This window comes from Mycetomoellerius zeteki, unplaced genomic scaffold, assembly GCF_001594055.1.
Source record: "Mycetomoellerius zeteki isolate Tzet28-1 unplaced genomic scaffold, Tzet1.0 scaffold151, whole genome shotgun sequence".
NCBI lineage: Eukaryota > Metazoa > Arthropoda > Insecta > Hymenoptera > Formicidae > Mycetomoellerius > Mycetomoellerius zeteki.
This window is the reverse complement of record NW_017256458.1, coordinates 330,101-356,905: the sequence shown is the minus strand read 5'-3', so window position 1 is coordinate 356,905 and position 26,805 is coordinate 330,101. Positions and strand designations below refer to the sequence as shown.

The 26,805-nt window shown below is 35.3% G+C and overlaps 2 protein-coding genes across 3 annotated transcripts; one reads left to right on the top strand and one right to left on the bottom strand.

Annotated features, from left to right (window-relative positions):
* Nucleotides 1–263: 263 nt before the first annotated feature.
* Nucleotides 264–16,998, top strand: LOC108720553 (twisted gastrulation protein homolog 1). Its single transcript, XM_018444632.1, has 4 exons — nucleotides 264–1,179; nucleotides 13,960–14,183; nucleotides 15,144–15,350; nucleotides 16,556–16,998. Exons 2-4 carry the CDS (start codon nucleotides 13,961–13,963, stop codon nucleotides 16,882–16,884), a joined length of 759 nt encoding a protein of 252 aa, XP_018300134.1. The 5' UTR covers nucleotides 264–1,179; nucleotide 13,960; the 3' UTR covers nucleotides 16,885–16,998.
* A 2,822-nt stretch (nucleotides 16,999–19,820) lies between these two features.
* On the bottom strand, nucleotides 19,821–24,235 carry LOC108720552 (uncharacterized). Of its 2 annotated transcripts, none has more exons than XM_018444631.1 (10): nucleotides 24,038–24,235; nucleotides 23,666–23,948; nucleotides 23,366–23,587; nucleotides 23,215–23,290; nucleotides 22,468–22,649; nucleotides 22,138–22,390; nucleotides 21,449–21,670; nucleotides 21,273–21,353; nucleotides 21,063–21,154; nucleotides 19,821–20,379 (listed from the first exon to the last, which is right to left on the bottom strand). In XM_018444631.1, the coding sequence occupies exons 2-10, from the start codon at nucleotides 23,762–23,764 to the stop codon at nucleotides 20,275–20,277; spliced, it is 1,332 nt and encodes a 443-aa protein (XP_018300133.1). In that variant the 5' UTR covers nucleotides 23,765–23,948; nucleotides 24,038–24,235; the 3' UTR covers nucleotides 19,821–20,274. The 2 variants fall into 2 exon arrangements, with proteins under 2 accessions (XP_018300133.1, XP_018300132.1); XM_018444630.1 differs by having other exon boundaries at nucleotides 21,063–21,160; nucleotides 24,038–24,234.
* Between the last annotated feature and the right edge of the window lie 2,570 nt (nucleotides 24,236–26,805).

The following is a 26,805-nucleotide window of genomic DNA, read 5'->3' as shown; positions in this document are numbered from 1 at the left end:
TTCTTTCTCTCTTTTCTCTCTCTCTCTCTCTCTCTCTCTTTCTCTCTCTTTTAACGAGAGTGCCTCTCGTTCTCTCTTCCTTCATCATTTTCTCGCTCGCACTCTCCTGTTGCGCTCATGCTCTCTCCCTCTTCTCTTCTCCACCTCCAGCGGAGAGATCCGCGACGGTACAAACCACTACCACCAGCCGCCGTCGCCACCACCTCCTTTTCCTCCTCCTTCTCCACCTCCTCCTCCTTCTTCCGTTTCTCTCTGAGGTCCTCGCGGTCCACGCTCTTTCTTAATTCAGTCCAATGAGAACTGCTCTTCGATTCGTCACACCCGCCGACAAATCTCTTTCTATTATCTGTTTTCCTATTTCCTTCTCTGTCTCGCACCGTTTCGCGAAAGATCGCCGCGAAATTTTGAAAAAGCTACGACGAAACGGGTATTCTCCACCGTTCTCCACCGTTCTCCTCCGACGCCGATCCCCGATCGAGCGAGCGATCGCGATTGCGATTCGCACGACGCAAGTACATCGCGATGCGTCGCAACGCGGTAACGTCGTAAAACCGCGACAGGTGCATCCTTCGCGCTGGATGGGACACGCCGTACGCGCCGCCGTCGAGCAGGAAAAGGATCCTCGCGGAAGACGGACGCCCGTCACTCCGCGAGTTTGTTTTGACGACGTGTACGGTGCTCGCGAGAGAGGCGTGAGCGCGCTGCGTCGTAAACACGCTGTGATCTAAGTGCGCGATTCCCACGAGAGAACGTTCATCGAACGTTGGCGAACGTTGGCGAACGCGTGGATCGATTCATTTTACGATCGCGAAAAATCGTCAAGATCTTCGACTCGTCATCGTCCAAGAGAACTATACATCTCATCGTCTTTTGCGTGTCACATACAGCATCTTATTCTGTGCCTCAACGATCTCTCCGACATATCCTCGCGAACACGAAGAGCGGCCGGATTCTCGTGCGTCGCGGGCGATTGGACGATTCGCTGAAACCGCTGAGAGAAAACGCTCCTTCCTAGAGGATGCGAGGAAGGATTTCTCCTCTTACCGAGGAAACATGTCCCGCAGCGGTCGTCGCAACGCGCGAACCGGTTGCGCGCTCTTAAAATAGTTTCTCACGCGCGTAGGTAACTGGCGCGCACCGTTGTCCCGCCGCTGGAACACGCCGCCGGAGTAGTGCCAGGTAAATATCGATCGACTTTGTCTATCGCCGTTAGATAGATCCCCCTGCCCTCTCCACCTCCTACCTCTTCTTCTCCTCCTTGTCCCCCTGCCTCCTACCAACGAGAGCGCGCGAGAAAGATCCGCCCGGATCCGCCGCGATCGCGATCGCGCCGGATTGCGGCGGACGGACCGGACCGGCCTCCTCTCTATAATCATGGAAAATAAATAGCTCGCCTCCAATTAAAGAAGCGTTCGAAATTTGAGCACGATCGAACCCTGGTTCCTCTCGACGAGTTGTTATTATCGGCCGAGGAACCGCAGAGAATTCGTCTCTTCCGAGATTGTTTTCCCTCCTCCTCCGCTCGTCAAAAGAATCGTTTCTCCAAGAGTTTGCTTGTTGACAGAACACGCGAGGACGAAAAAAGTTTTGGCGGAACCCGAAGGGGGAACTATTACGGCCACGCTGTCGTAATTTTTGTTTAGTTAAGAGTTTCCGTCTTCATTCTCTCTCTTTCTCTTTGAGCTTCGCCGAAACTCTCCATTTAAAGAGAAGCGAGCTATTTTTGATGATGGGGGTGGATTGGTATCGCGGAACAAAGCGCGTCGGTGCGTATGATCGATCTATTTGCAACGCGGCTTTCGCGGAATCGTCGCGGGACCGCAAGAGTTTCAGAGTCGTTGCAGCGGGATCGACTCAAGTCGCGATTATTTATCAATCCGCAATCAATCGAGAGACGCATATCGGCCGGGTGCACTCGGTCTAATACTTTTACGAGAACGCGATCGCATCAGCGACGTCGACGGAATTATCTTCAATGGCGATCTATATTCACGGTGATGGTCGATGCACATTTTTTCATTGCCCCGCTCTCAGTTCTCGAGAAAGCCGGGAGAGACGCAAATACATCTGCGATGTATCTGATCGATCGTGTCATGCGCTTAAGCACATCTTTCCGAGTATCGGAAGGCTATCCGTCGAACGGTAATTCAATTAGCACCTAAACGCACTGCCGAAACCCCAAGGAGACCGGTTATTTTCTAAAACGAGTTTAAGGCAAAAAATATCCTATCGATCGTAATAACATTTCGATACACAGAATATCGTAAATCAATGTTCTTGTATATATTTGCGCTTTAATTAGCACGAAACACACACACACACGCGCGCGCGCGCGCGCGATTGTTCGATTCTGAGTATCGTTTGAATGAACATTGTTGACACAAAAATTCGTTTGCATTCGCTGCAAATAAGATGCTAACAAGAAATAATAATCGAAAACATTCTAAAATCGGCGTTAAATATAGAAATACATAAAGATTGTAACAAAAAATAACTTGTAAAGTACAAAAAGCGTAGATAAATGTTAAAGAGAAAATATATAAGAAGGGTAAATGGTAGCAAATAGTGACAGCAACTATAGAGGTGACAACTATACAAGTATTTTATATGTAGAATTAATGTTAATACATATAGTTGAATAAACTATTTTATAGTTTTTCTAACTGTGTGTGTAATTATACATATAAAATTTGTACAGTTGTCACCTTTGTAATTACTACTATTATATTTTCCTTTGAGTGTATTAACTTTATATTTTATGTAAAAAATAAAATCGACAAATTTTGTTAAGTATTGTAATTAATCCATTCGAAAGTTTCTTCCAAATATATTTTTAATTTTTGTTTTCATTTGCTTTAATAGAATCATAATTCATTCATTAAATTCGAATAACGACTCCGCTGTTAATCGACATCTATAGCGTATTTAGCGTTAAACGTAGTCGTCCCATTCCGATTGCCCCTTGTCTATTATTAAGATGCTATTCGATGTTATCACAGGCTGTGTCGCAGCATTCGCAGCCAAGTTTTAACGCTGACCGCGCGTCGTAAGTGCGAGCTGTTCGATGGCGAGCGTGTCTCTCGTGTGCTCGGTAATTCCTGCAATAACCGAAAATAATAATACGGTAGACGACACCGTAAATGGTAGCGATAGCGCAATAACGACGCGATGCCAATTGACAGCGATTCTTCGATAACGCGGATATTAACGCACGAAGGAGGTCATCACCACATGCAACCAATCGGAAATGGCGGACGATCGAGTTTCAGCATCCATGCACTCCAATCATCTTGCATAATTGAATCGATGCGATTTTGTCTTAATTAAATTTTTTTTAACAGAATTTCCCGAAAAGCGCTAGCCGAAAGAAATGCTATTTCTACTCATTACGTTTAAAGATTGAGTCTAAACAATTAAAAATCATGATCGTACATTATACAATTAATCGCATTAACTATTTTTTACCAAAATATTTCAGACTGTGATAGTATTATAGCATGATAAAATATTTCAATCTGTGAGTTATTTCGTCAAGCGATATGTAAAAGGCTGACCTTCTGCGAAATTCGATTCCAGTTCCATCGAAGCCACGAGCAATTTTAACCCTTCCCGAGTGATTTGAACGTGTTATACGTAAATTAATTTTTTCATTCGAAACGTGAACACACGTTCCTTCTTCCTCAAACGTAACAGAAATAAAATATAAAATTGAAAAAAGTTATTGTTTTTTTACAATAACTGCTTATTACCATCAATATCATTAATTTGCTTGGCAATTTAATTTCTGATATTGCTATCTCAAGTTTCAGTTTAGGGTTGCGTTTCCAGACCGTAAATGAAATCGTACAATTACAGAACCAGATATTGCATATAAATTCATATTAAAATATTATTAATTATAAACACTAAGATCTAGCTAAATCTGAATAAGATATTTTCCTATTATTAGTTGTGTTATTCACATAGTCGTTTAATATCACTTTATTGTTGTTGAAAAGTAAAGTCAAAATGTCTAAATACATACATTTTGAAAGCTATTCCTAAAATCTTTATTATTTTTTCTTGGTCGTGTTCATTTTATATTTTATTTATTTAATAACATTTTTATTTTTTTATTTTTTTTATTTTATCTCACGTCGCGTCGGTACACAATTTTTTTTTCGACAGTAGAAAGATTTATTCACGTAATTAAAGAGTTACACACTCGCACCTACGGGACCGAGGCGAACGAGGAAGAGGGGAACGGAGGAGCTTACACTCTAGTAGTAACAGAAAATGATTGGAAAGTCTTCCTCCGTCGTGTGAACGTGGTGTACACGAGCGGACACGTAGGTAGAGATACCAGGCTTGCTGCCGCCTTCTACGAAGGCGATTGGTGTTTGTTATTGAAGTTATTCCATCGCCTCGGGCCACAGAACGAGAGGCGAGGCTGCTGATCGTGAGTGCCAGCAGCAGCGGCAGCACGCCTGTCCCTGGATGACAAACATCCACATTTCGCTCGCGAGTTGGAATTTTTATTAAATCCGATTGCGCCCGTCCCCACGTACGCGGTGTCCTGAGTGTACCATGCGCACTCGTTCATTCCGCTTTACGCGATTAGTCTCTAACGAGAATATATAGAAATTTATTATTTCAGCTTATATAGCAAGAAAAGACTTGGTTTACAATTTTTTCTCTTAATCTTACACATACATTGATATCTACGATTAATGGCTAATTAAAATCTGAGAAATAGCTAAATATTGCTGTTATCTAAACCTAAAACTACATCCTTTCCTTATTTTTTGTATCATAAATGTCACAGCCTTTCAAATTAGACACTTTACACTAATTTACATTAATATCACATTTACTCAATTATTGCACAATTTTTACACAAAACCCTAATCTTTTTTCTCGTTCTCGTGTCCTCTCTTAATAACTATTATAATTTTCTATACTTCGATTGACAGTCCGTTTTATAACCTTGCTTTTCGTTCTTATACAATGTGCAAGTATTCCGACTTCCGACAGGTTCTAGTCACGTAAATAATAGTTTTTTTTTTTTGACTTGATCAGAAAACTGCCAAATATTCATATAGACACACTGAGAAAAATGGTTTAATTATATCAACAAGATGTATATGGTTAAATGCATTTTGGTTAAATCTAGCAGAATTTCTGGTTATTATAATAGGACTCGAAATTTTATGACTAGATCGTTTGGTAGATTATACTATAAGGATCTGTTTAATATTTTTCAATTGGATCTACAAAACTTCTAGTTATATTCACTAGACGTGCGCAACGTTACCAGAATTCTTGTTAACGCTAGCGCATCTTGGTAGTTGCATCATTGTGCAAGTTCGCGCAAGTCGCGCGAATCGAGCGGATACGTAAACAAGTAAAAAAAGTGTAAGTTGGATGAACAATTTTAACATTTATACAAACGCGTTATTGAAGTAGCATGGCTGACGAAAAAACGTCTTCTCTTCTTCGCCAATGGAATTTTGAAAAATATATAGAAGTTTTTAAAGGTTAGTAATACATTAATTTATATTTCTGTAACGATATTGCTTTGTACATAGATAATGGACGCATTTCGTTTTACGCATAATACTCATGTTGCATTTAGGCCGCCATTTCATTTGTGCGTTTTTGTCGTACGACAAATAGGTCTGTTCGCGTTGCATGAAATTCCCAAATATTTTTGCACCTGAAAAATGAGATAAGTTATATATTTGGCCTTGAAAAGAGAGAAAACAAAGGTGCCGAGTACCAAAAGTGCAAGCAACGCCAACAGACCTAGGCTACGTCCGTTTCACGCATGTTGTTTATCTTTGTTAACATTCGGTAAATAACAAGAATAAAAGATGCATCATGCGTATCATATGTGAAACGGAATGCAGCCCTAATGTGTGCAGAATAGAGAATATAACTTGAAAAAATTAATTCGCTTAATAAGACATTCTGGTAGAATTTACGAAACTAATTGTTCGCTCAACAAGAAAATCTGATAGATTCAACGAGAAGGCATTATTAGACCAATAAGAAAATCTGGTACAGTTAACGGGAAAAATTTATTCGATCAACAAGAAGTTCTGGTAGAGTTTACGAAAATAATTGTTCACTCAACAAGAAAATCTGGTAGATTCAACGGGAAGGCATTATTAGACCAACAAGAAATTCTGATAGATTTAATTAGAAGGAATTAATCAAATTCATTCAGTAAATCTTACAAGAATTCTGATTCGTCCGCGTTTGAACAGACATACTGGTTGAATCTACCAGATTTCCAAATAATCCAACCAAACTCTTTTTTTCAGTGCAACGGTTATAATTTAATTTCTTTGGACGTATAATATCATTATTTACAAATATCTCCACTGAGCTTGCAATTAATTAAAAAGTAGATGGAATTTTATTTCAACCAACTGCAAAATTCTAAAGAACGAATTTATAGGACCGGTCAAATTAGTTTTAGAATAAACTTATTTCACATTTGATTGACAGATTTTACAAACAAACTTTTAGGACTTAAATGAGCTCGCTACTATCTACTCACCGGTAATTACAGATGTAGTGTTATAAGACTTGGAAAGTAGGGTGCTGAGTAGTTTAGACTTTCATATACAATCTTATTATAAATATGTTGACGATATCGTTATAGCACTTGCCATCAGTAAGATTAATATAATTTTAGATAGATTCAACAATTTTCACCCTTAATTTACGGCGGAAAAGTAGGGGATGACAAAATAAACTTCTTGGATACCACAATAATGATCGAAAATAATAAAATAAAATTTTATTGGCATCAGAAGCCAACATTTTCCCGCAGATTCCTGAATTTTTGATCCTAGCACCCTACTCCACAAAAAAGAGGAATAATTTTTGGATTGATCCACAAAGCAATGTTATTGGCACATCCAGAACTTCAACAAAAAATTTGAAATTTATTATCAAAGTTTTACTAGATAACGACTACCCGTTAGAATTTATATTTAAAACGATGACACATAAATATAATAGAATTTTAGGATTGAAAAATAAAAGAATTCAAAAATTTACTTGCTTCCTCTTGAATTAAATTTTTCTCTTTTTTTATTGTAATACTCTTGTATAATTTAAATAAAACTTAGGGAAAACCTATATTATAAAAGAGATATTTTGCGGTAATTTTTCCATTGTTTCTTTTGTCATAAATGCATAAACGGAACACAATATCAATTTGCTTTTTGTATCAACGAGCCTCTTTCTCCCATCTTATGCCTGAATCTTTGTTCTTATTCTCCTTTCTCTTTTTCAATTCTTTAGCTTTCCTTTTTCACAATTTTCTTAGAATATTGCCTTTCATTAACATCTATAAATCTTCATTCTATAACTTGCTCCATACTTTTTCCTTATTCATCTACTTTAGAAATGTAAAAAAAATGTAAAAATAGATACAGTTGATCCGTTAAATTCGATGAATAGACAGAATGACAAATTGTAGAAAAATTTCTTATACTTTGACGGTCGTCGAATAACATTATATTTATCCTCTCGATGGTACAAAAGGGTAGAGTTTCATTATTTCGACAAACATGTGACAATGGATGCCAGAAGATAGCTATCAACCATCCACAAAAATCCTACAGAAGAATTGATTTGTTGAAAGCTTTCGAGTTGCACGGATTCCATTTGACCTGAGGGAATCTAGATGTGTAGTTTCCAAAATCCGCAGCAGCAATTAGCATAGCAGAGGTGTCCCTCTTATAGAAATGCAAATGTTTATACGATGTTTCGCCAAAATTTAAATACGAGTCAATACTAACTAAAGTGTAGGACATAATCCAAAAGGAATTATACAAAGGATATCAATTTGACACTGTAAAAGCGATGCCCCTGTTATTTTTACTACTTACCATACGATGATTATAATTAGGGATGCACCAGATATCCAGTCGAAAATTTATATTGAAATGACGTGTATAATGATAAATTTGAAAACTTTTATTATCACTGATATATTTTTTTAGAAATATAATACTGGATATCTGGCATATCTTCAATAAAAATTTTCAGGTATTCGTACCATTGTACACGTCATTTTAATATAAAGTTTCGACCGGATATATTGCCAGAAATCAGATATCCGGTATAATAATAAGATTTGACGAATATTTGAACAAATCAAACAGCTGGACTTTCTTGGCAAAAATAATCATAAATATTTTCAAAGCTTTTAATCTTTAATTTAACACACAGATACAATGATGATTAATTTAATTATCATGCTATATTTTCGAGTCGGGCTTTTCACAAGTCGAGGTTTGTAATGGAGGTATTTAAGTAACTTAAATCGTCGAAGTGTGATTGCTTATGCCGACGCATAAAAAAGCATAACAGATATAATTACCTAGAAGCCATCGTAAACCGTTCCACAGTGGTGGGTGCGCCTTCATTTACGAATGACCTAAGACCGTCTCGAAATTAGAGTGGGGATTTCCTACCTTAAAACTACAGTCCCTCTGTCCCTCAAAATCTTCGTGATTAGTCCGCCACAAGAATCTGCCGTGGTGGGTCCTGTCATTCGGTAGTATTCGGCGAAATAACGAGCGGACAGTAAAGCGTAATAGATTGAAAAGTGATTCAAAGTGCACGAATAAATAATAAAATATGCTACAAAAAGGTGCGTATAAAAATAAAATTTAAAAATATAAATAAAATAAAAATAAATTTGTAAAAAAATAAAGTGTTAGAAATAAAGTTTTATGAAAAGTTGGTTATAAAATAAGTTAACGCGTAGACTACAAAAATGTGAAACACAAATGTGAAGATGTGTAACTTAAGATACAAATACAAAAGTGTAAAAAATATTTTTGTGCTTCAAATACCTATGTAAAGAAAACAAAGAAGTTATATGCAAATACATTTGTGTGTGTCTAAGATGTGTCTAAGATTAAACTTCGCTTGATAGGGTAAGATTGAAATCATATAGGTTGTTATAACTTTTTTAACAAATTTTTAATAATTTCATGAACGACACGAATATGAATATTTACAATCTTTTTTCTTTCTAAATCCTGTTATTAATTCTTAGTGATTTTTAATAGCATATTAATAAACAGGCGATATAAGAACATGTGGAAAGCTAGCATGAAAGTCGCCAGCAACGGCATGTACGATATCGAGTCGGTCATGCCTTTTCAATCACCGCGTGTAACAGGTCGTTGTGTAGTGGAATTCTTTTCCAATAATAATTCACCTGAGATATCGTAGGACGCGATTATACATGATATAAATAGATTCTTAATGGGCGCGTTTGAAATTGCAATTATTGTACGAACGATCGTTTTGCATTCGATTAACTTGTCGTTTCTTTATCCTCCTCACTATCTGGCCAAGCATATTCAATGTAAAAATAATTGCACATATATTTATCGATTTTTATAAAGAAATAATTAAATTTTATAAATGAAGAATGTGATTGTGCGATATTCATTCGATAATCTTATGACTCTTGTTTATTCATTGCTTTCAAATTGTAAAATAAAAAAATATAGAATAAAAATTCTTGCAAATTATATTTAAATAATTTTCGATAAAATATAACATTTACAATCAATAGAATAAACTTATAAAACATATTGAAAGTTATCCTCTCGTTTTGGGAAGAAATTAAATTATATTTATTTTTAGAATAGAAATAAATATGAGAGATACAATTTTTCTCTAAAAGAAGAAAATAATTTTTTTCAGTATATTTTATAAGTTTACTCTAATTCTTATTATTAATTTGACAGTTTGTCGTAATTGTAAACATAGTTTATTTCGTTTTTGATTATTTTTATTTCTTGACTATAATGCAGGATTTACAATAGAAGCCGCAGCGGTCGTAGGGTCTTAAATCGTAGAAAATTAATCAATCAGAATCGATTATTCTTCTCATATTTGATTGTGATTGATTAATTTTCTACGACTTAAGACTCTACGACTTCTATTGTAGATCCCGCATTACTTGTATTGCTATCTTTTTTTATAATTTTTACTTTTTGATGACTCTGTTTCTAACATTATATCTATTACATATATTCACACTGTCTATTACAACTATTCTGAGCATTTTTCTCAACATGTTGAAAAACATAACTGTACGGACTTGTCGGTGAGTTTTTTTTATCAGAGTGACGGTTTGCTTGCCTATATTATCATGTTGTAACAAATTTATATTTTTTACAATTTATATATATTTTTTATTTTTTGATTCTTCAAATAAGATAAAAAACATCTCGGGCTTTTTGATTTTCATCAGATTATCGAAAAATTACCAACAATCGATCGTCCAATCGTTTGCGAGCAATTTCTGTTTCTCTATAAGGCACTCAGCAGGCCTTCTCTGACATATTACCTGTATGTATAATTTATAACTTCTTCTATCACTGTGTTCCTCATTTTATAACATTTCTGAGTTTATTTCAATATCTGAAAATGGTTCGATATTGTAGCCGAAATATGTAATATTAAGAATTTTATGTTTTAATGTATCTTTTTTTATGATTTTTGTAACTGATTCTTATATGGCCTTTCTATTACTTATATTATTATTTGACGTTAAAAGTCCTTGATTACAATTAATTTGCTTAAAGTTTTTTGTGCGCCCTAATTTCCAGATGTATGTATAATTATTTATTAATATATGAAACAAAAGAAGTTTTCGCTATATTTTACAAGTCGGTTCTATCGAGTAGATTGGAAGTGTTATTTTATTAAAACATATTTCCGTATTAATAGATTTTTCAAAAATTTTTATTGTGTATTTTCTCGCTTTTGACGTCTCAATCTGGTTGTGAGATAGTAATAGTAGTGAATAAACGGGAACTTTAAACATTTTGAGAAGTAATTGCTTTTTGATTTCTGTATCTCTAAATTTGTGTATTTATTATCATGTTTTTTTAAGAAAAAATTCGCCATTAGAAATCTCAATAATTGACACAATAAAAATCGAGATAAAAATCAGTCAGAATCTGTACGAGATAGAGCTTCAAGTAATAAAAAATAATTTCTTATACGTAGGACGTATCTTCCGAGAATGTAACTTTCTCTGTCTGTACCTTCTCAGAAAGAATTTTTAATAACAAGACAAAAAATTCTTTACGGAGTATAAAATAAAATGACATTAAGATTAGATTAATAATTCTTATTCTACTTCCTTGAATCAAATATAAGATTGACTTATTGTCTTGAGACAAAGGTAACATATACAAAAAGTTTATATATTCTTACGTTTAGAATAAATCTTTACTGGAAGTCATAATGCATGCTGGAGAATTTGGCACGAAACCGATGTCCAAAATCATTTTATTCTATATAGATTTACGAATTTTCATTTAAGAAAAAAATATTCCTCTGTTAACAATAGATATGATTGTCCGTATATCAATCATATTTTATGATAGATCGAAGTAATAGCATTGGATTCGAAAATCTTTTCTATAGGAGTATTTGCGTTTATAACTTTAAAGAAAATCCATTTTTGTGCCTCGTCGTAACAAATGAGCCCCGGAATTTCCGCGACAATTCCTTCGCGCAAGAAGCGAAATTACTTCCGGTCGTATTAGCAAAGAGACCCCGAATTTGCAAAGGCTTAAACGAGTTTAAACAGTGACCTCGCGCGGTGTTATCCCTGAAACGGATAGGAGCAGCATTACGCTGATTGTTCGGGTTAGCACGTTAGAGCAGCGCTTGCCAGGAGAAGAGACTGAAATTTCATTCTTTTTAGCACGCGTTCCCGCTTAATGACACCCTGACTCACGTTCGTGAATATTCTTAATAATCTTAATCGGGCTTCGTCGGCATAATCATTCTTCTCGTCTCCGTAACGTCACTCCGGGAGTGACGCGAGCAGGGAAACGTTATAATCATACACTGTTCGACATCTAAGAGCAGACAAACAATAATCTACGCATGAGCAGAAAAAAGTGCACACAAAAATCACGTGGACTGCGTTGAACGCGGCTGGATAATTTTTCACCGGTAACACGATCAAGTAGGTCTGTGGTTTAGCTTTTAGTATCATTACGTTTCCGCGATTTCTATAAAGTCTTAAAGGAAAACTTCCTATGCAAAAAGATTATATCTTAGACATTCTGCAACGATCAACATACAAGATATTATTAACATATCGCTATAAAGCATTTCACTCTTATCTCCCATTTTCTATATCTATAACAAAACTATTCTGTCATATAGGTTAAAACAAAAATACATTATATAAGCGACAATATGTTATACAATTCTGATAAGATATGTAAGTTGATTATAAGAAACAAAAATTTAAATAATATTCATTGTTACAACTTATTATTTACAATTAATGATAAATTCTGAAATCTAAGCTGTTCTTGAAATTGCTCTATTCTTTTTAGTTTTCTATAAAAAAATGCTGATGAATCTCTTTAATGATTTCTTCTTCTTATAATTCTTTTAATTATATAGAAAATTTTAAATAGTATATTTTAGTATAGTTTTTATTTTATTTATAACTTGCATTAAATTCCTTTGTTCCTCATTTAACTGTAGAATTTCTATATCTTTTTTTTATTTAAAAATGTATAATATATAAAACTACTGAATTTATTAATGATTTATTCAATGCAAAAATTCCAAGAGGTAACAGTCATACACCTCAACAAACTGCTATTTCATAACATACTAACTCAAGTCCCCAGGGTTGTCACAGATATCATTTGAAAGGTATTTAGATATAGGTTTAGGTATTACGTGGAAAATATATTTAGGTATAAGTACAGATACATTTTTTATAATTACCTAAGTATACAGATACAAAAAAAATATCCGAAAATTTAGATACTTTTAGTTAAAAAAAAAAGGAAAAAAAGAAAAATGGGAAAGTAGGAAAAAATAGAGAAAACAAGAAGAGGAAAAGATATGAGCAGCGTAAAATATGCTACATTTTATTTGTTTATTTTAATACATAAAAGAATGTCTCGATAATGAAAATTTAAGTCGAAAACAACAAGCTGCGTTCATATACAGAATGTCTCCGACCTACGAGATCACTTCTCGTGAGGTATAGAACGGACTAAACTAAGTCGAAAAATTCTTTATCATTTTGCAATTTTCGCAATACTTTAGGAGATATTAATTTCTAAAGATTACCAAATAAGCACGCAAAGTGATATTTAGAAATTAATATCTCCTAAAGTATTGCAAAAATTGTACAATGATAAAGGACTTTTCGACTCAGTTCAGTTCACTATACCTGCTCATGAGAGGCGATCCCGTAGGTCGGGGACATCCTGCATAATTACATGTAATATTATATAATTTTATGTAACTATTGAAATTACATAGGATGCTTTCCATTTGATGACACAAATCGACACAAGTTGACACAAGCGTCGTTCTATCCTTCTTGACATTCAGAAAGTGACATTCAAAGATAGAATGACCCTTGTGTCGACTAGCGTCGACTTGTGTCATCAAATGAAAAGCGCTCATAATTTTGTAAAACTTTTTCTCCCGGGCGATGAAGCAAATGAAAGCACTTGTACGAAGTTAAGAATTAGAGAAGAAAGATGATTTATAGTATAGTAATCAAAAATTAAGTTTCTAATATGACATAAAATAAAATGTATAACTATCTTGTACCTACGTATCTCCTCCTATAAGGATCTAGGTAATACACTTAGGTACAGCTAAAGTATCTAGATACTTTTACTTACATACGTTCCAACACGGCAAATCTCTTATTATAATATTTGTATTCAGTACAATTTCAAAACACATTTCTTCAAATTGGAAGATTCCAAAAGTTTATTGTTTATTTACGTTTGTATATCTAATTTCGAAGGATTTATTACCTCCTTGTCTTTCTTCAGAGTACGTAAGCTTGTAATAATATCCACGAAGTGAGACGTTTTGTACCGCAGTACAAGTCAAGTAAGAGAATTTAATAGAAACTATCCGAAACAGGATGACGAGTTGGAGTGCATTGTTTGTCGCGGCCGCCGTCGGGATTCTGTTGTTGACGACCGCGACGAAACGCTCGGAAGCGTGCAACGAAGCGATCTGCGCCAGCGTCGTGAGCAAGTGCATGCTGACGCAGAGCTGTAAGTGCGACCTGGTCACCTGCACTTGTTGCAAAGACTGCTTCTCGTGCTTGAGCTATCTGTACGACGAGTGCTGTTCGTGCGTAGGTAAGATAATACTGAGGATAATCAAATTTTTCTCGATATTTCAATTTACCAGATGTATTGTATTACTGCTATTAGAAATTGAGTCCATCCTAATAAGATAGTAATTTATTAAAAGCTATCAAATAATAAAAATTACAAAATACAATACACAAACGAGCATTTAATTGCACAAACGGATGAACTGAGAAAAAGTTGAAAAACCAAGATTTGGACTATAACTAACGCTGCATTAATTTTAGACAAAATTTCCCTTTATTTTAAACAAATTGATTTTGAGTTAATTAATTTTATATAATTGATTTAATACAAAGAGCTTTTTAAACTAAGGTCGAAACATTTTATAGATTCTTATAAAAAGAATTTTGATAATCATTCTGAGATAAGAATGAGTGATTCGCGGAGAAAGGTTCAATTTAGATATGCTGAAAAGTTTTCATGTCATTTAATTATGAACTAAAATGCGGCTCAACATAAAAATAAATGTATATAAAAGTAAGAATAAAAGATAAGACGATTTAAATATATTCCTAATTTGATTAGTGTACTAATAATCAACATTTCATAAATATTGGTAAATATCATATATGACTAGTCGCTATGAAATGTACGTTGAAAATAGTTATAAATTGCATTCTGATGTGGACTAAAATAAATTATTTCTTCTTCGATCACTATTTCAAGCATATTCTCTATAATTCTATAAAATATATCGATAATATACTATAAAATATGTCACTCTTGAAATAACTTCTGTGTAAAAAATAAAATTTATAATAATTAAAATAATTATAAGTTATTAAATATTACTAACGATTTTTAATTTATTGGAATACTTCGTACGTGAGAGAGAATGGGCAGGTATCTAATTTATAAATCGTCTCCCCGGTTTAATCCTACTTTTCTAAGGATAATTTTCATACATCCTTATACATGATGTAACACTTTTCTATGGGTGTGCAGATTTATGCCCGAAGCCAAATATCACCGACAATCCGTTGAGCAGGAAATCTCACGTGGAGGAGTTCAGCGAGCCAGTGCCAGCGCTTTTCCAGGCACTCACGGCTGAGGCGGATCCGCACGAGAGATGGCTCACCTTCACATATCCGGTAGACTTTGACATGACAGTGTTCGCGCCGAAACACGAGAACGAAATGAAATATCATATACGTGAGTATCGAAATTGCACCACCGAGAGAAAGTGCGCCTTCTACCACACGATTCCTTATACCATACCTGAGAATCATTAGAAACTGTCGATGCAAATTGGTTAATCGGCCGATCACGCGTGTCGCGTGCAAATAATTCATCAGAACGAATATTATGTAGAAAAAGAAACAACTTCTTTGCGGAATACGTAGCGTAAATTAGATAACGCAATAAGTATCGATGAGCCTCTCAAACAGAATAAAGTCACGATAATGTGAAAATGACATAAAAATGAATCAATGAATAACTGATCGAAAAATGACTTTTAATAACACTGTTCGACAAAAAGTCATTTTTTTCTTTTCAAAGTGTCTTATTCCGAAGATATTAAGTTGGTTAAAACTCATCTTAAACCATTCTCTAAGATTCCACAACGTATGATATCTTCCTTTTACTAATACTTCTTTTTTTATTTTTCCTTCTATAATAAGCCATAGCAGTTCATATCTTTTCTCTCTTATTATATGACCAAGATATTCTAGTTTCCTCTTTTTAATCCTTGATATTTCTTTCTTTTTGTTTATTCTATGAAGTACTTCTCCATTCGTTACATGCTCCACCCAAGAAATACGCAGCAATGATACTTCTGTATAATAAATGTATCTTTCAATTTATTCATCTCCGCTTGTTTAAATGTCTATGCCTCTCAACACCATATAATAATGCTGAGAAGATATAGTAACGTAACATTCTTATCCTTATGCTTATGTCTATATTCCTGCAGCAGCAAGCTTTCTCGTCCTCAGGAAAGTAGTTCTTGCAATTTTCAATGCGCGCTCTTATTTCTTTTGATTGTGCGACGTTTTGTGTGAGAGACATGCTCCAAGACATTTATACTGATCCACTCTTTTTATCTGCGTTTCCGAAATAATTAATTCTTCGTTTAAGTTTAGGATTCTCAATCCCGATCCATTATGCAAATTTTAACGATGGCATCATATTCAGCGCGAAAAAATCTTCAGAATATATACTATGAAACTTCGGAGAGAATTTAGGTATTAAACAGTGTAATTATTTTGGAATCATTTTGATATTAATTATTATGGCTTTTTGTTTTGATTGGGCGACTGCGACGCGTTAAAGATTCTGTAATAGTTAAAGCTCATTGAGATGCTAACGATGTTGATTATAGATGCCATGAGTTAATGACACGTTTTGATTGGCAGAGGCCGCGAACGAGGAGCTGCATCCGTTGAAGCCAAACGTGATGACGGTGAACTGCACGGTCGCGTTCATGGCGCAATGCAATTCCTGGAACAAATGTCGGGCGTCCTGCCAGAGCATGGGCGCCACGAGCTACAGGTGGTTCCACGACGGCTGTTGCGAGTGTATAGGCGATACGTGCATCAACTACGGAATCAACGAATCGAGATGCACACTGTGCTCACAGGGGGACAAAGAGGAGGAAGATGACCTGAAGGACACGCAAACGGCGTATGACGATTACGGTCAGGACGAAGACGAAGATGTGCTGGGCGAAGACGTAGAGGATTAGTCATCGCGTTCGTCTTCTGGCATTCTTCCGTGCAAAATATATGCGACAAGGGAAAAAGTGTTTGTGTGAAAGACATTCCGATAAAATTACGATCGCGAGATTATTTGTTCTTGTAAAGAAGTCCATCACACATCTTGTAAAAGACTTTACTACAATCTTGATATTTGGAGTTTTATCTTTTAGGAAATCGTTTAGTGTTTACGACTTCATGATAACAATAAGTTAGTGAATCTGCGACTTAGAATTACTTTGCATGGGTGTTTCCCTTATAATCTGATTCTCTGAACACAGCGATTCGCTCGAAAATGACTTTGAATAATCCGGAAAATCGATCGCAACTGTGACAAAACTTATAAGTGTAAGCCTAATTTTAGAGTGTTGTCCCTAATTTAAAAGGGATTTTAACAAATTTTATAATTTAATATGCGAAATCGCCGATTATCGACTGTAGGAATATAATAATCTAAATAATCTACGCGTATCAAGTGCGAACGCAACTCTTGTTGCGAGGCACAAGTCTTGTTGGAGAGGGTCTTATTTGTACACGACTGCGACGTATAATATATAATATTATAAAAAACAATATTATAATATATAATATTATTTTTTTTTACTAAGTATGCACTCGGGCAATGCTAGGTTATTCGTATAATACGAAAATCTTTATTATATCGCGCGCGTCCGTGCCATAAAATTGTACAACAAATCGCTCTCGATCAAAAAATCGAGATCATTTTACACATGTAAGACCTCTCTCAAAATTCCTCTGGGAAAGAACATCACAAATTACAGTACCGCTAATAAATTTCCGGACATTCTGTAAAGCAATGCTTGCAGGAACAGTTTTAAAGCTTTGCCACTTACCGTATATTACTACGTTTACGTGACTCGATTTATGTCGAAATTGTAACATTCGATATTATAACTACTGACGTTAGATGCCGTGTAAACGCTATTTTACGACGATGTTATATTGCTGTAATAACTTCGTCGTAAAATAGCGTTTACACGACATCTCACGTCAATAGTTATAACATCGGCGTAAATTGGACCGTAAACATAGTCTATGATGAAGTTTAATGTCATCTTATTTAAAAATATTTTATATGTAAAAGCTGTTTAATAGTTGTAAAAGAGGTACATAAGAGAAAAAAATAAGATTAGTAAAGATCCCCGAAAATAAATTAAAAATCGTTTGAAATAAAATTCGTAGAGATAGATTAACAATGACTCTATTTTATTTGACTTTTATTTATGTAATACGCAGATATACTGAATTCTATTTATATAGTATAGGATATGTATGAAGTGTTCGAAAATTTACGAGCGGTAGCACTGCGCATCTCTAGGACAATTGATGTACACGCAATAACGATAGGTAAAACACGTCTCTTCGAATGGAATGATATGCTTCAGGATCGACAGTAATGAGTGCTTTCTATTTAGTGACACAAGTCGACAAAAATATCATTTTATCTTTCTTAACATTCAATGAGTAAAATAAAGACATACTTCTTCTTTTTAATCTCTTTATGGTTTTCCGACCCACCATGAAAGGTCATAGCACCATATGATGAAACAGATCCGAAGATCTAGTGACAGCCTCCTCGAGGAGTAGAGGCTACACGTAGTTAGATCGTAGCAATCCTGAATCCTGATGTCAAAACTGCTTCACGTAACGATATCCGAGACCTCAGGATCCAATCCGAGTTGGAACAGATCAGCGACAAAATCCTCGTTGAAGGTTGCATAGTACAGATGATAAATCTAGAAATCTTAATAATACTACCATCTGTACTACACGACTTTTGAGGATTCTATCGCTGATCGATTCCAACTCTTGTCGAATCTCCGTCAAAAGTCGCAAGATCAGAATTATTAATCTGATAATCCAACTTTTTTTCTTAACAATAATATCTTGCAAGCCTTTAACTCTCCACAGGAATCTTGATGTATGAATCTCAAGATGACGAGAGACTATGGAAATCTACACCTCGTATGACGCAATAGGTTTAACCTGCCGATAATATGGATAGAAACAGTCCCTCTTATAAATTTACAGATGAGTCAGACTCCTGAGGAGAATAATCTCAAAATAAAGACTTAAATCAGTATTGTGAAGGATCCGTTTAGAAATCACTAGCTATCCGGTTAGAAATCAGTAGCTTATCAGAGACGTTTCCCTTTTGATGATCAAGAACGGAATCCCGAGTAACAAGGATATAACGACACTTGTGTCGACTTGTGTCATTAAATGGAAAGCATCCAATGATGTTTAACGAGATGCGTGCGAAGAAGTTACTTAAAGTTCGCGTTATCCGACAGAGCGCGTGAATAACGATCGCATACACGTGCACTTTGGTGTTAAGTGGGATTTGAGAGAACGCTGAACGGAGAAGAGTAATCCTCGTAAATGAGTGAAACGATATTCCTCAATTGGGTCATGCGTACATCTGTATATACGAGTTTTAACAACATACAGAACGTTTATTTTTTTAACGCAGACGGAACTACACTTCGTAATACTTATTGAATTAATAAAACTCTTTAAATACGATAAACACTTTTAACATTAGAATTACCAAAGTAGTCAAAATTGGTTTCTAATAAAAAGAATTACTCAAATTTATAATGATGCATTTTCTGATATTTTTTTAAATATTTCCATGATTTTAAATATTTCCATTTTCTTTTAATGTGTGTTTAAATGATTAAATTGATCAATTTATTTTCATTCCTGTTGTCCAAAAAAAGAGATACATATTTTATTTATTTCATCCCTTTTTAAAAAAAGGTATATAGTATATACTTAATATATAGTATACTTAAATAGTAGAAGTTAATCGTTAGTAGTTTTAATGTTAAATGCTCTTCTGCGAACTCCATCACATGATTGATTGTACCGTAAGTATTACAAAGTGGGCAGTCTGTATAACGTTCTTTATACATATATTTTTCTATCTTTAATTGCACACTCTCAATACGCACGTACTAACTCGCGCCGTCACAAATATCAAACATGTATACATCACAAATAAAATTGATCGCATCTCTATTAAGTGAATTCACGGATCAACAAGATTTATCGTGGCAATGGTTTAATTTTGGATCACTGAATCATTTGAATGAATCGCGAAATACAGAAAATCTCCAAATACAACAAGATATGTATACAGGAGATTCCTTGTGAACAAATAAAGCGTAAACTAAAAAAGCTTTATGTTTTTCAAAAATAATTTCAAAAGAAATATATTGAGTTTGTTATATTTTCTCAATGTGCAAAATATTTCTTCAAAGATATTTCTTAGAAAGGGTCATTTCATGGTTCAGTAATCCAAAGGTTGAGTTTTCTCGGATACATTTTGGATATGAAGCAAAAGTATCAGATATTTAAGTGGGTGGATGTTCGTCTTGTACTTCGTTGCTCTCCGGCAACTTGATGAAGGACAGATCGCCGCCGCTCCACATCGAGTATAATTGTGATCTCGTGCACTCCTAAAATCAGCGACGTTTATGCTGTATAAGAGAGGAGGGCAAGAGAATAAGCGACAGACTAGTTTCTATGATAACATCGAATTGTCGTGTAACATAACAAAAGAGTGTAAATAGAAGAATGTAACCGCAGCGAGTAAAGCCTGTACGTTAGTAAAGACTACGTATTAAAGACAGGATTGCGAATTGAAGATTAATATTCGACCAAACAGAATGAAACGGATTAAAATTAAAAGAATCTAATTAGTTAAATTTCAATCCTCAATCTCCAATTCATAGTCTGATACGGGCTTCAAAGTTATTCGTACGCTATCATTCTTTTTTTTTCAACTGCATGCATCTTATATGTATCATCTTGTAGCATTGCGTCTTATTGTTAGCCATTTTATTTAAATCTTCTTTTTCACATTTCTTGTATATATACGTAAAATTTATCTTTACTCTGGATTATGAAATCCAAACTTTGTGATGTGAAAATAACAGTGTACGAACATCTTTTTTTATCACTGTATACCGGTGTCTTAGAAGATACCAGTTTAATAAACTTAGATTTACTAACATTGTATTCTCTCTCTCTCTCTCTCTCTCTCTCTCTCCCTCCCCCTCTCTCATTCATTTACTCACTCACTCACTCTCAATTTTCTTTCTCTCCATGAGTGAGAAAATAACTGAACTCATTTATTTACCCCGCCACCCGCGCTTTCAGAACCTGATCGGCTGTGTGCCGAGACGCAAGAGTCGGTCGACGAGCTGCTCTTGCGAGACGGCAATGTATCAGCTGTACCTTAAAAAAAAATGTTCGATATGAGATCATCGCGCTCAATCGAGCCTTAACGCCACTCTCGAAACATTCTAGCGATATGAAATATTACGAGCACGATGGTTAATGCACTCACCGGCTTCGGTTTCTCTATGATCGCAATGAGAGTGAATGCTGTCCTTGCTATCGCCGTGACTGCCGCTGGCACCGCTCTGTTCTGTAGCAATATTACGACAGGATCAATCCCTTCGCGATCTCTTATCAGACTAACAACTTTATCATCGCGATAAACGACGATGAGAGAAACTTTACCCGAATCCCTGTGTTCGCTGTGAACACTGTGATCGCTATCACGATGCCCGGATTGATCGGAATGGTCACTGGAGTCCTGAGGCCAACATCTAGGTGAACCTATCCTACGCGATCCCGACCAAATAGCGGAGTCGTAATTCGAGTCGAAATTGCAGGTTGTCAAAGTGACGCCCGGGATATGCTGACTAGTGTAAGCCGAGAGTTGATTGGACGACCGAACTCCTGCACAACGTACAACCTTCGAATCGTAAGATTCGAGAACGCGAAAAACAAGATAGCTACACTGAAAGAAAAGATTGGCTGCTGCAGCAAATCAGATGACAAAATATGACATAGCATTTTTAATTGGCTGCTTGCCATCTAATTTGCTACAGCAGCCAATCTTTTTTTTCAGTGTACAATTTATATTTATATTCGTCAAATATGTCTTTTTGATCTTACAAAAATCAGACAAAATTACGAAAGAAAGAAAAGTCGTTTTACAAAAATATTGAATGTTCAGTACTCGAAATCGAGCATTCGCCTTCAAACAATTATTTTAAATTTTAAATTTCATTATAGAGATAGAGCTCGGTCATACAAGTTACAATTTCTGACCTGTATTAAAGAATAATTTTTCGCAAAATTTCCTTCGTAAAATCATCTACGTTGTCGTTGCAAATCGTCGCGAGGGACTAAGGTTTTGCTACCTGGCTTGCAAGACAATAGCTGAATAGCTTCCTGGAGACCGTCCTGACTAGCCATTGACGTTTTCCACACCGAGTCAGGCGTGGTCGACCTGCTACGATCCTGCTGAGGCACCCTTAAACGCGACCTTGCATCCTGACGTGGCCACTCTATAACATGCTTACAATCCCAGGGCATCGACCAACGTCTCATCGTGCTCTCGACGGACTCGCCTGACATTTCCGCTGCCGCCGTTTCTGACCATCTCCTCTGAACCTTGATACACGAAACCGAGCATGACGCGCTTACGATAAAGAACGGTCGCATGCCTAGCTTACGAAAATGCCAATTACCTGCAGAGGAAACAACGAATATGGCAAAGGAGACCTCCGACAATTCTGTATGGACTGCTGGGTGGACGAGGAGGAAATTGGCGGTACCGGCGAACTGTAAAGACGTTCGAAGCATTGCTGAAGCGCAGCGATATCGCAATCGCCACTACCGCTTTGAGAACAAGAGCATTCCGCCATGCCACCTGAATCAGCAATTAAAAATAGGACCTTCTTAATTTCCAAAACCGAAATATAATCAACTAAATTTCCTACTTCAATTTCAATTTTTATTTTAGTTGATTGCTTTAATGCTGGGTCACCTATTTTAACACTTTGACTGCCATATATCCAATTGCCATGAATCCGCCTACGTGATTTCAGGATGTATCAATTTCAGTGTTAATTTGACACTATATTACTACCACCTGTATAGGAACTAAAAACACTTTGAATTGTTTTTATATGATATATTGTGAATTTTAGAGGAGTCTATCAACTTTGCTAAAGACTTTCATTTAAAAACATATTTTTTATTAGAAAATATAGGTATATTTTAATGTGAAAAGTTTACTTAAAATTATATTATATAAAAAATAATAATGTAGCGTGTGTGTGTGTGTGTCAGAGGGAGCCAATTACAAAAATCCATACGGCAGTCAAAGTATGTTAATATTTTCTTAAAATAATCTTACTTTCATTCGATTTATATTTAAATAACTGTACATACCACTGAGAATTATGTAACTTTAATAATATGTATAAGCTTACCTAAGCACTCACAACAAGCAACGCAGAACTGATATTGCAAGTTTATGAATGTCAAGAGATTTTCTCTGAGAATATCCTAAAAAGATGGAAGCATCCTATCAGTTACGCCAACAGTTTAACAACAAAGTCTAAATGATTATAAATTACTAACATGCTTGTCTCCGTCATTGTCACGAGATTCATGATCCCTCAGAGCAGTGATCACATGATTTTTAACAGTACTGCTGGCTATGTGCGTAGCTCTTGCTAATTCTTCCCACCCAGCTAGACACTGGCCTGTCAAACGGCACTGTGCCACTGTATCGTGCACGGAGAGAAGTGCTTGCAGGGATTGGGCCAGTTTAGTACCAGCTGTACATAGGCCATTAAGTGTCTGCAGTATATGAGATTCGATTTTATATGAGATTTGATTTTGTGTGACAGTGGAGAAAGTTACCTTAAGCGTACCAACCTGTAAGTACGTCAACCAGTTACCGAGGCATTCATTTATCTCTAACTGACCCCTCGAGATTTGGCCATCAATAGATTTTGGCTCCGTTCCTTCAGCCATAGCTGAACTCTTTTAGACAAATCGTCTGATAAAACTCATCACTGTCTCACGCGCAAACATTAGCACGTACGAAGCAAACATGATACACACTTAATTACAATATTCATCGCACTAAATATTATAGAAGCAACAACCTCGTGGCAAGCCAAGAGTTGATGCATTGAAGCGACGTAGATCCCTCTTCCTGAAAGGAAGAAAAAAGTAGGCCATACGAGCGACGCTAAATAAAACGAACCGTTTTTAAATGACAGTATATAATCTTGGGGTACTCACATCTTCCTAATTGGATTAACGACTCGAGGATTGTGCTATCGATTGTCCCGTGGAAAAGTCATAATTTACCATATTGACATCGGCGTTGTCTCTCGGACATCCGCCATATGAAAATGAGAGATATCAGAACTCGGAGCAATTGCGTGCGCTCTGGTGTGCACTGCGCCTTTACTTTTACTCTACTTGTCACAACTCCGCGTGCTAACCTAAAATAGTACTACGAGAAGCTGTCAGATGACGCTATTTGATATTTAGAATGATTTGGAATTTGAATGCTCATTCATTTGATGCACCACTCTTCTCGTCGAAGAATCGCGCGAGCACGGATCAAAAGATAAAATTATGTTTTAAAACCCGAGACATTATTCTGTATTAATGTTCTCTTCCTTGCGATTTTAAACAAAGTATCGATATTGCGGCTATGCTCGGAATTTTTCTTTTTTAAGAGGATGCTGGAGCGATGGAATTATCTACCACGAATATTGACGAGATACTCTATTAAAAACGGCTGGTCTAACGGAATTTCGCATGACTGTTCACTTCCAATTCTTTAAAATTTAAATTAGGAGTAAAAGGTGATCCTATCGATATTGCATGTCGTAGTATAATAGTCACAATACAATAGGTAATCTTCGTAAAACTAAAATGAAATATATTGTCAATAATACTGATCGTGTAAGATCGTAAAAATACTAAAAATATTGATACATACACTGTCAGTGTATTACTGATTCAATATTACTGATCAGTATTAATCGATCGTGTAGGATCAATTTAAAAAATTAATAATATAGTACTAACTTTATGATTTATTAGTTTCGTAAACATGTATATATAGTATGTTTAAAACTCAACTTTCATTTAAAACTCGATTTTTATTTAAAACTGTATTTTTAATTTTATCATCAGAGTTCAATTATCAATAAATATAAGATGATAACTGTAGAGAAGAAAATGTAATTTTACGGCAATATATAAGATATTATAGCATTACAAGTATGCATACTTAGTTATGCAGTGTTCGTGTAACAAAAAAATATTATCCAAATATATTTATATTAATAATCGCAGATTTATATCAGTTAATAAAAATAGACAAGAAGCATACATCACACGCTGAGTTTTAGGGAAAAGTCATTATTTTTATTATTTATATTTTTGAACCACTTATAATTTATATTTATTTGTTTATATCAATTGTCGGTAATGTCATCGTTCTTCAATTATCCCCAGACCCCTCGAATCCTATTGTATTATAATCATGAAAATTTTCCCAGGGTTGGCCGTTTTTAATAGTATCTTGTCGGTGACACGAATTACGGTACAACCAAAATTGTCGCACTAACTTTATGGATTGCAAAATATTTTTACAGAATTATAATTAATTAATACAGAGATATTAATTATAATTAATTATAATTGTAACAGCCTGAAGATCTTACAGAAGAAAAACAGACGTAACTTTTCCAACTAATTTGTGTTTTATATTTTTAACTTATCTGTAATTATCACTTTAAAAAAGTGATCTTTCCACAGAGAGAAAGCGGAAAGTTCGTGCATTTTCATTGCATTCGTGACGTTATCATTATGGAAATTTTTATGAAGAAGATATAAATTTTAAAGAGAAAAGTAAGGTATAAATTCGACAATTTGAGCAAGAAATTTAGAACGGCTCTATGTTTAATTACGTGATAAAATTTTTTAATTTAGACGATCAGTTTTCTGGAATCCTATCGATTAACAATATCTTAGGACACTATCCATGGTTTTTTAAATTTCGCTTATTTCTTATTCTAGAAATGCGACACGTCAAAAAGTACCTGCGTGATAGTGTGCCTCCGTTTCTCGAGTGTCTACGGAGAAGAGGTAAACGTCGCTGGAGGTGAAAGGGGCCCAAGCTTACGTAGATGATTAAAAAAAGGACGGCGTACGCGAGCAAGGAAGGGAGCGAGACATCGAAGTGGAAACGCGATCGCGCGGAATATCGCAGCGGGTTTACAAGGAGATGGAGGAGAGTCAGGAATGGATTCGAGAAATGGCAGGGAGCCGAAGGCCCAGAGAGGGGACTCTTAACGGTAAAGCCGCGGTAACCTTACTGGCGACTTCGCGTCACTGACCACGACTGACGTGTTTTTTCCTTGAGCTGATATCCGCGAAGATAGAGTCCTTTTCTTCAAATTTCATAAAATATAATTAATAGAAGTTTGACTGTTGACCAAAGAGTTCCAGAGTTCCTGATGCGTTTAAGTAATTTTGTTATTTTAGCCAAGATAGATTTTAATCATATTCAATTATGTCTTGAGGCGTAGTCCTAGAACTCTTCTGAGAAAAGATCAGATTTTCGAAAAATACTTTGATTTGTAGGAATTGTAAATATTTCCATCGGAGAATTTAAAATTGCGCCAAAGTGTGTCTGAGATTAATTAATTTATTGAATAAAATTCTATTTAGATTTACACAACAGAAAAATGTATAAATGCAATAAATACAATTACACGGTCCGACACGGATTTTAGACCATGAATTAAACAAAGTGAATCTTACAGATTTTTTGTTGCTGAAAATTTTTTGTTACGAATTTAAGTTTCCTTTTTTTCGGTGTAACTGTTTCTTCTTTTAAAGCAGCCAATACAATAGTTGCCTTTTATAAATTTTTTTTCACTGAAGACGAATCCGTAAATAAAATTATTCTATGACGTCACGTTTTTGAGATACTTCAGTTCAAAGGTACCAAAAAATGCCATTTTCAGCTATTAGGTCAATTTTCT